Raw genomic sequence first — 10,063 nt, forward strand, 5'->3', positions numbered from 1 at the left:
AAGCAATTCCTGTTATTGCCGAACAGAAGAATTCTGCCAATGCCGAACTAGCACAGCCCTTGGAATCCGAAGTAGAGCCGCCGGACTGCTGGAGCGGATTCGTAGATGGAGCTTCAAACAAGATGGGAAGTGGAGCTGGTATTTTACTTGTCGCTCCCGACGGACACGAGGTAACCTACTCACTTCGGTTCCTATTCCCCACTACTAATAATGAAGCCGAGTACGAAGCCCTCCTGGCCGGACTCCAGTTAGCGCAAAGTCTGCTCGTCAAATCTCTCAAAGTCCATTGTGATTCACAAGTCATAGTAAATCACATGTTGGGTACAAGTGAAGCTCGTGACGAGAGAATGAAGAAGTATTTGGACAAAGCGCAAAGCATCAGCCGAAGTTTCTCCTATTTTCGGATAATCCGCATTCCCAGAGCGGAAAATAGCCGAGCAGATACCTTAAGTAAGTTGGCCTCAGATCCAAGCTCAAAGGCGGAAGAATTAATGCATCGAAGCATTGATGAAGCCGAGGTACATTCAGTATCCAGCTCGCCGAACTGGATGACGCCGATCTTGCAGTATCTGGATCAAGGACAATTGCCCGAGGATAAGAGAGAAGCTCGGAAGATCACGTGCCGAGCACTTCGGTACGAACTTCATGAAGGAGTCCTCTTTAGAAAGTCTTACCTCCAGCCGTTATTGCGGTGCGTAGGGCCAGAAGAGACGGACTACATCCTCAGAGAAGTTCATGAAGGATCGTGCGGTAGCCACATCGGAGCCAGAGCTTTAGCTAAAAAAGTTCTGAGATGGGGATATTATTGGCCAACCATGGTACAAGAGGCAGTGCAGCTCGTCAAGAAGTGTACGAAGTGCCAAATTCATGCAAATGTCCCAAGGATGCCGCAGACCGATCTATACACTATGCAAAGCCCTTGGCCTTTCATGCAATGGGGCATAGACATAGTGGGACCACTTCCTCAAGCTCCTCGGCAAATGAAATTCCTTATCGTTGCCGTGGACTACTTCACGAAGTGGGTGGAGGCTGAACCATTAGCTACGATAACGAGCTCAAAGGCATTGGACTTCGTCTGGAAGAACATAGTGTGCCGATTTGGCATACCCCACATCCTCATCTCGGATAACGGGACTCAGTTCACCGACAAGACGTTCAAGAATTGGTGCCAAGAGCTGAATATTCAACAGCGGTTCACTTCGGTCTCTCATCCACAAGCAAACGGACAAACGGAGGTAACAAATCGTATCCTGGTGAAAGGGTTAAAAGCTCGGTTAGAACAAGCCAAAGGACAATGGGTAGAAAATCTCCCTCAAGTCCTATGGTCCTACCGAACTACACCCACAACCTCCAACGGTGAAACTCCGTACAGTCTTGTGTACGGCACTGAAGCCGTGATTCCGGTGGAGATCGGCATACCCAGTCCCCGAACTCTAAATTTCTCAGCAGAAATGAATGACGACGGACTGAGAGCCGAGCTAGATCTTGCCGAAGAAAGAAGAGAATTGGCATGCATAAAAGCAGCCAAGTACAAGGAGCAAGTAGCCCGGTATTACAACCAAAGGGTGAAGAAGCTGCAATTTCAAGTGGGAGATCTCGTCTTGAGAAACAACGAAGTAAGCCGAGCAGAAAAGCTGGGCAAGCTCGAACCCACATGGGAAGGTCCGTATCGGGTGTCAGAAGTCCTCGGCAAAGGGTCTTACAAATTGGCTCACATGTCAGGAGAACAGGTACCCCGAACATGGCACATTTCCAACCTCAAGAAGTTCCATTTGTAAGAGACAGTCCGGTCAGTCAGTCTTGAGTCCTGTTCGGTCAATGTGCTTTATTTGGTTTGCTTGGTCTTTGTGCTTTCTTTGGTTTGCTTGGTCTTTGTTTGCCTCTGTGCGTTTTGTCTGTGTGTTTTGTCTGTCTCTGTGCGTGTCGTCTCTTACAAATGTTACTGAGGTATCTTGTTCTTCGAAGGCTGATCCCCTTCTTAGAACATAAACAAGCAGTTCGTCTAAAACGAGCTGCAATAAGCCAACGATTGTGAGTCAAAGCTTCTAAAGAGGATACAAGACCACAATTCAGCTTAAACAAGCAGTTCGTCTAAAACGAGCTGCAATAAGCCAACGATTGTGAGTCAAAGCTTCTAAAGAGGATACAAGACCACAATTCAGCTTAAACAAGCAGTTCGTCTAAAACGAGCTGCAATAAGCCAACGATTGTGAGTCAAAGCTTCTAAAGAGGATACAAGACCACAATTCAGCTTAAACAAGCAGTTCGTCTAAAACGAGCTGCAATAAGCCAACGATTGTGAGTCAAAGCTTCTAAAGAGGATACAAGACCACAATTCCGCTTAAGAAACAAGCACTTCGTCTGAAACGAACTGCAATAAGCCAACGATTGTGAAGTCCAAGCTTCTAAAGAGGATACAAGACCACAATTCGGCTTAAAAATCAAGCACTTCGTCTGAAACGAACTGCAACAAAAGTCCGATTCACGCGATAAAACTTGCCTGAATTAGGACAAGGGAAAGTCCGATCCACGCGATAAAACTCGCCGAATTAGGACAAGGGAAAGTCCGATCCCCAAATTAGGACAACGGAAAGTCCGATCCGAGCGATAAAACTCGCCAAATTAGGACACAAACCAAGTCCGGTCAAAGAAGAGTTCACTTCATCAGACCGAGGACAAACATCAACTTACCCCGTACCTTTATCCAGAATGCCGAAGTGATTCACTTCGCTTTTCGGGGGGGGTAGTGATGGAGTACGTACTAAACAAGCCCAACAACAGTAAAGCCCATCAGCCTAAAGCCCAAGAAAGAGTATCAGTTCGGCATGACTAAAGAGTATCAGTCCGGCATGACTAAAGAGTTCGGCCCCAGCCTACAGCTCGGTAAAAGCCAACCAATCAAACTCTGCTCTCAGGTCGGCATCAAGCTCTACTCTCAGATCGGCAAAAGCTGCTCGGCAATAATTCAGCAGTTCGGTCTCAGTATTCGACCGAACTAGGAGATAGTGGACTCATGCAGGATTTCCACCTCCACTACACCCACGATCTATTTAGTGGTGTCAAGCAGTCATTAACTCATGCAGGATAGTGGACCCATGCAAGATCGCCACGATCTCCACGACATCCACTACCTAGTAAATGGTGCTGCATGCCACGATCTTGGTTCAATGTATAAATAAAACCTAGATGAGATAGATAGGGTTAAGTTCTGTTAAGCTCTCTAGAGAAAAAGATCAAATAGCAAGTCTGTATTGTAAGCTGTAGAAAACAGATCAAGCAATACAACTCTGCCCTCTTTTCTTCCCGTGGACGTAGATTTACCTCAGTAAATCGAACCACGTAAATCTCTGTGTCGTGATCTGTATTTTCCAGCATTCATCACCATCAAAAATTCGCCAACCCATCATATACCAATTGTAAGAACTAAGATCTATTTTCAATCATATGTCTTGCTCAACGAATACAATCCACTTCAATGCAAATTCACATTTTGCATCTTATTCATTGAGAGGTGCATAAGTGCATGGAGACATCGATAATTTCTGATTTAATAATATTTGTAAATAGGCCAAGCATCTCATTACGTAATTACTATCTCATATACATGCACATGAAAGTACATTAAACAACAGAATTTATTTACTTATTTATTTGGATAGGAATCTTTAAATTTTGAACAAGACAGGAGAAAACGACTGGTCTACAGGACAAAAATTGTGGACCAATTTTGAATTGCCTCAACTCCCAATATTTATGACACCCATATATTATTTTTACCTGCCAAAAATAATATATTAAATTCGCTGTAACTGAAAACTACACACACTATACTATACCATTTTCCAATTTGAATCCTTGTTGCCAGTGGTCAGATTTTCTACAATTGAATTTCTTTTCCCCAATTAACACTATCATTTCATTCAACATAGCAATAAGTCTGTTACATAACCAGGCGTTATCAAAGATAGTTCATTACTTGGTTTATTTGAAAAACATATTCCACCTTCGAAAATAAATCAAAGTGTTGCTTGCACACGATTGCTCTATGGCCTTCACCTTGATGTTTCGTGATGCTATGTTTACTCAACGCTCAGATGATCGCGATGTTTCAAATCACTTCCTCAGACTATTCTTCATGGTTGAGCATTCCAAGTGCAGCTCAACAGGTTACTTGCACGAAATCACACGGAAGATTTCCTGCTATAAGTAGAAGATGCATAAGTGGAACCAAGTATTTACATTACAAGATTCACCGTTAAGGTCGACACATAACCTTAACACCTGAACATCTCTGTTGCATTTTCAGAATCTGAAACCTATGTTAGTAGTTGATAAGAGATGTCGTGATCTGTAGACCTGGTGCTATCGTGATCCTTTTGCCGAAGAGGATTTATTACATGCTTCACTCCAGCAGTAATCTTGATGGGACTGGTTCTTGCATTCTCTACGTAGGAACCCACCAATGGTGGAATTGTTTGTCCATCCTCAATAGTTTCATCAGACATCATGAATCCTGGACTTTGTGTAGCTGAACATGGTTCAAACGCTGCACCTTCCATACCTTTAACAGCATCCTCAAAGCCAACACAGGAATCTGGTTTTCCAACAGCACGTTGATGACCTTCATGGAATCCTAAGATAGGCCTCTTGAAGGGCTTAAAGGGAGCATTCAATTTTTTCCCAATGTCAAGGCTTCTAATGCCAATCCTTGATTTGAACCTTTCTTTGATCATGTTTGGATTTCCAAGTTTTCTTTGCATAGTAGAAACTGGAATGACCCCAGAATAGTAAGGCACAGGACCCAATGGAGCCGGAGTGCAAAAATCATCGGGTTGAAAGGACACTGAACCGTTAATTCCGCAACTAGCTCCAGGGTTCAGATATGGATGATTACGTCCCAGTGCATAAGATTGGCTGTTACCTAACTGTGCTGCCCTTTCTGAGACATCAAAACACGAAGGGTGTGGGCCTAGAGAAGATCTTGGAGGCCAGGAAGAATTGGCATTCCCATCAAGATCTGGATGCATGAAAGGAAATTTGATGGATGATTTTGCAGAGTAGTTCAGATTCTGCTTGTTTTTCAGATGAGTGGCACTGGAATTCATATCAGAACGTACTTCCTGATATGGAGCCGTTGCTGTAGGGAGCTCAAGGGTAAACAACTGAGACTCGTATCCATTGGCATAGGGCTCAGAGATCAGAGACTTGTTGTTATAAACTTCAGAAAATGTACCTGAAGAAAGGCCACCAGTATATAATTTCTGAGCATGGTCGTCTGTTCTTGTAAGAAACAAGCTCTTGCACGTCGAGCTAGTTTGATTATCAAAGTGAGGGAGAGGATACATGCTTTCTGATCTGTGATTGACTGTTATCTCTGACGGATAGAACACAGTTTCTCTCAACTGCCTAAAAGATGGTTCATTCGGATCATTTCGATAATGGAGATCGTCTATGATCTGCTTATCCTTCCACATGCGTCCATCCTCAAATCCTTGAATGCCTCTTCCCCCGACTTCAAATTCCTTACCCATCAAACGCATTGTTGACTGAAACTTCTCATTTTCAGAACACCTCCTCACCTGATTTTCACCTCTGCATATGGTTTTTGCCCGACTGTGAAAGGGATGGTAATTTGTTTGAAGAAAATCCAAGTGATGATTTTCTCTTTGAGACTCAATGATGCCCAATCCTGAAGGAAGAACAGAAATAGCATTCTCTTTCACGTAGCTCTCGACAGGGAAAAGATTCAACTGGCCCATTGAGGATGTTTGACTATCCAAGTCTCTGTACTCTGAATCATGGCCTGAGAACCTTGAGACTGCATTGCTTGGCAGAGATAAACCAATACACTGAGCACCGCTAACATTTGAGTTCATCATGTAGTCAGCCTCCCTGGTGGCACTTGAGTTCAACACAATCAACTCCCCTTGTGAGTTAAGAGGTAATCCAACAAACTCCTCGTCTATGCTATTGATCCTTTTTCCATGAACATCTACAGTCTGGCTCCCAACTGGTAGTGATGAGAAAGTCTGAAACAGTTCATTGGGAGAAAGACGTGGAAAAGTTTGAAAATGGATAGAATGAGCACAATTTTCAACTGTGTTTTCAGGAGAAGCTTGAGTTAGTTTGTATGCCCCTCTCATATTTGACGGGTGAGATACTGAAGCGTCAGGATGTGTTCTCAGATAGTCTTTGAAACACAATGGAGGAAATATGGGGCGAGGAGTCCCCATATCTTTGTTCAGTCTCCTGCAGGTAGTGTTTGATGAGGTCGTCATCAGCTTCATATTTCCATTTTTGTAGTACCCGTCATGAGGCATGTGAAGGAATCTAGGAGAGAAGACATCCATTGTATTATCTGGAGCATCTGCTAGGCCATGGCCAGACCACTGTGGATTAAAGCTGCACGTAGCACGTCTATCTGACCATCCAGATCTGGTAGAATATCCCCCTTCATATTTCTGTTTTCCAAATGTAGTTGAATCAACATCAAAGCTAGCGAACTCCTCGCTAGTTTCAGGTCCAGCACCTAGTTCCTTTCCTGTTCTAGTAGAAGCATCCTCACTACCACTGGTTTCCAAAACAGTTGAATCTTTTTCCAACTCTACATCATAGTCAGCATTGCCTACATCAGAGCCACAATCCTTTTGCTTCACAAAACATTCCACAGATTTAGTTGGTTTTCGATTTAGTCTTAGAACTTCACCATTCTCTGAGAAAGTGACCTGTTTGTTTGCCTTCTGGGGATTCAACTGCAAGGTACATTTCTTTGACTGCTTTAGGGAAAATTCTCTGTCAGGATTCTTTAAAATACTACGCACAGGAAGCTCCAGGTGTCGGTTTTCTTCAATAAACTTAGACGAGTTACAAGGCACGAGTTTCTTATAAAGACCCAAATGCTGTAGTCTTGGTTTCATCTTGGGGATGGATGAGAAATCATGAATATCAGTGTCTACTTCCTTGCTGCATGATAAACTAGAGTTTCCTGTAGATTTCTGAGTCCGCGGCTTGAGTTTAAAACGATTTTCCTGAAACAACTATCAGAAGCTTGAAAGAAAGGAATGCAGTTTACGCATAATATAAATCAAAAGTTTCGAAAATAAAAGATACTAGAGAGCACCAAAATGAAGTAAGAAACCAAATTCACAGTGGATATAACATACTCCACATGAGATGAAATTATTATCTATATTAAATTGTGACCGTGTACCAGACAACATACTTAGTTTATGTGTAACCACAAAAGGTCATATTCAATCTCTATAACTAAGCATTAAATATAAAGATATGGGCTCCTATACAGTCATCTTGTAGACAGTTTTTCTATTCATGTCTATTATTTTATGTGTCAACTTGATCACAAAGGATCTAACTTTAACCTCTCTATTGTGAAGACCTTATCAGACACGGCCCACAAAAAAGGTAAGCTAACATACTAGGCATACTTCTACCACTATCTCCCCCATGATTCCATTCTTGATGATTAGCACAACATAAAATACTCGTGTTATAGCATCTCATATTGGAGAAATTGCAATGTAGTTCACCAATACCCAACTGTTGTGATAACTCCAACATTTGGTGTACAATTTCCACAGTGCCAACTTTCTTGATTGTAAAAGTTTTGACGCGACATAATGCTCCTCTCCTAAGGTGAACCCAACATTATTTCTAGTTGAGGCTTCTCAAATACAGTTAAAAAAACTTATCAACCACCCCCTCCACCAGCAGATTGCTTCAAGATTTTATATTACTATCTTACTAGTACATAAAATCACAGTAGTCTGAGATATAACATCAAGTGTTATAGTATGTTGCAAATACCCAAAATCAATAACTAGACCATATGATCTCAATCGTATTAGTTCGTCAACATTCAACTAGCATTACACGTTTCACTCTTACGTCATACCAAGTATATGGTCATTTTTAGACCACAACTCCCTAAAATTAGATTAACTTCCGAGCTTCTGATTGATTTCATTCAACTTCAGATCACAAACAAAATCATTGCACCCAACCAAAGTGCATCATCTTCGAAAAACCTATACAAAACAAAGGAAAGCAGCCTAATCGAGCTTTGAGTAAAATTAGCTCCACAAACAAACAGTAATCCTTGAATTCTAACCCCTCAAAAAGAAAAAAATTGGGCATTTGACCCACGCCAAAACTGGCCTTAGATGCCATGACAATGATTGCTCAGGAGAAACATATGCAAACAGTAGAAAAAACAGCATAATTAATGTACACCGCTTTCAATCTCATAAAATACTTCTGTCCAATTCGTACAGCACAGCTGGACTACCATAACCTCTTCCCTAATAAGCTTCTCTAATCTTCTTAACCACATTCTCTTGTTTATTTTATTTTAATCTTCTACACTTTTTCTACTAAAAATCTCATTGCTACACTCAAAGATGCAGAGTCTCTGAAGCAGCTTTTTCAGCGATTGATTCTATGCACTACGGTATAAAAGTGGCCCAAATTTGCAGAATGAATTGATGTAGTCAAGATCAAATAATTCAATAAACTGTTTGAGACCGTTGATATTTCATGCTAAATGCGACCCTCCTAATTCCCAATTCGACAACAAAATGCAGTTAAATTGAGTTTATGAATCCATACCTTGTCCGAAACACCGATCTTATCGCCTCGTTTCTCCACCTTTTTCCGCTTGATTTTCTTCACGGCTCTCAACGCCTTCCTCAAGATAGCATCTGTATTCTTCATCTTCTTCTTCTTCCTCAACGCTCGATTAGAACCTACATTATTATCATCATCTTCTTCTTCTCCCTCCTTCTCCCCGTTTATAGCCGGCGGCGCCACCGCGAATATCTCCAAAATTGACCTCTTTTTGGTGGCTCTCATTTTCCCTTTGAGCGACTTGAGTTTCCCCACTTTCACGCCCTCCTCGGCTGAACTTGTAGAAGACGTTTCGCCCCTTTCGTAGGTGTCTTTCTGGGATCGAATTGTGAGTTTCTGAGCTGTTTCGGAGCTGAGTTCATCAAGCCACCAGGTGAATCTTTTGACGACGATTGTAGGCAGCAGCGATTTCACAGTTTGCTCGCTGAAATCCCCATCGAAGGGCCAGCACTTCACCACGTTTATGCTCCTCATCCTCGAAGCATATTCTCTAGAAAAAAAAAATGAGGCAGCATTGCTAAATAAACGCGTATAAAGTAACCCCAGAAATGGAAAAAAAATGAAATAAAAGCGGCCAAAATTAAGCGTATTTAACAACTCACCGTATGGAAAACCCCCCTTCCATCTCCACAGCCAGCGCTTTGGGAGAGAGAAAGAAAAAAGGGAAAAGGCAAGCGAGCGTACAATAAAGAGTAGTCAAAGGAGAAACGAAGTGAAGGAAAGGAAAACCAGTGAAATCTGTGGGATAGTGCGGTGTAAAAGCAAGAGATTCACAATTGAGGGAAAACAACAACCTAACTAGGTAGAGAGAGAAAGCCCTCACTCAGAAATCGGAGAGAGATACAACTACAAAGTAGACGCATATTAGAAGAATCGCTCACGTCTGCGGAGAAGGAGAAGGAGAAGGAGATGGAGATGGAGATGGAGATGGGTGAGTTAGTAGAGAGAAGAGAGAGTGTAGTTTGGAGACGTTGAGGTACTTCTTTTAGAGAGAGAGAGGGAGAGAATAGAGTAATGGGTTTCCCGCTCGAAGGGAGAGGGCGTGATGTGGTGTCAATCCCCATTTTCAGCTTCCCTATTTACGACTGAAAGTGACCTATCGGACCCACCCCACCCCTCCCCTCCCTTCCAACAGTATAAAAGTGTTCACTCCCATTTAGTTCATTTTGTTTAGCCAACCCTCTACGGCTCTACCTCTATAATTATGTATTTCTAGTTAATACTACTATTACACATCTAATAGCAACTACTCCCTCAGTCTCAGTTTAAGAGTCACATTTTGCTATTTAAATTTGTCCAAGTTTAAAAGTAACATTTAGAATCTATCATAGTTGGACATAAAATTTAATCTCATTATTTATCAAATTTACACTCAAATATCGTTACTTTCATAAAAATAAAACAAAACAAAATTCTAAAC

The 10,063-nt window shown here is 41.9% G+C and overlaps 1 protein-coding gene across 2 annotated transcripts; it reads right to left on the minus strand.

Moving 5' to 3' along the window:
- Nucleotides 1-3,892: 3,892 nt before the first annotated feature.
- Nucleotides 3,893-9,662, minus strand: LOC121806794. 2 transcript variants are annotated; one of them, XM_042206947.1, is made up of 3 exons: nt 9,246-9,662; nt 8,626-9,133; nt 3,893-7,028 (listed from the first exon to the last, which is right to left on the minus strand). In XM_042206947.1, exons 1-3 carry the CDS (start codon nt 9,266-9,268, stop codon nt 4,317-4,319), a joined length of 3,243 nt encoding a protein of 1,080 aa, XP_042062881.1. In that variant the 5' UTR covers nt 9,269-9,662; the 3' UTR covers nt 3,893-4,316. The 2 variants fall into 2 exon arrangements, with proteins under 2 accessions (XP_042062881.1, XP_042062880.1); XM_042206946.1 differs by having other exon boundaries at nt 3,893-7,037.
- Nucleotides 9,663-10,063: the final 401 nt, after the last annotated feature.

The sequence above is a fragment of the Salvia splendens genome, chromosome 6 (genome assembly GCF_004379255.2).
Source record: "Salvia splendens isolate huo1 chromosome 6, SspV2, whole genome shotgun sequence".
In the NCBI taxonomy this organism is placed as follows: Eukaryota; Viridiplantae; Streptophyta; class Magnoliopsida; order Lamiales; family Lamiaceae; genus Salvia; species Salvia splendens.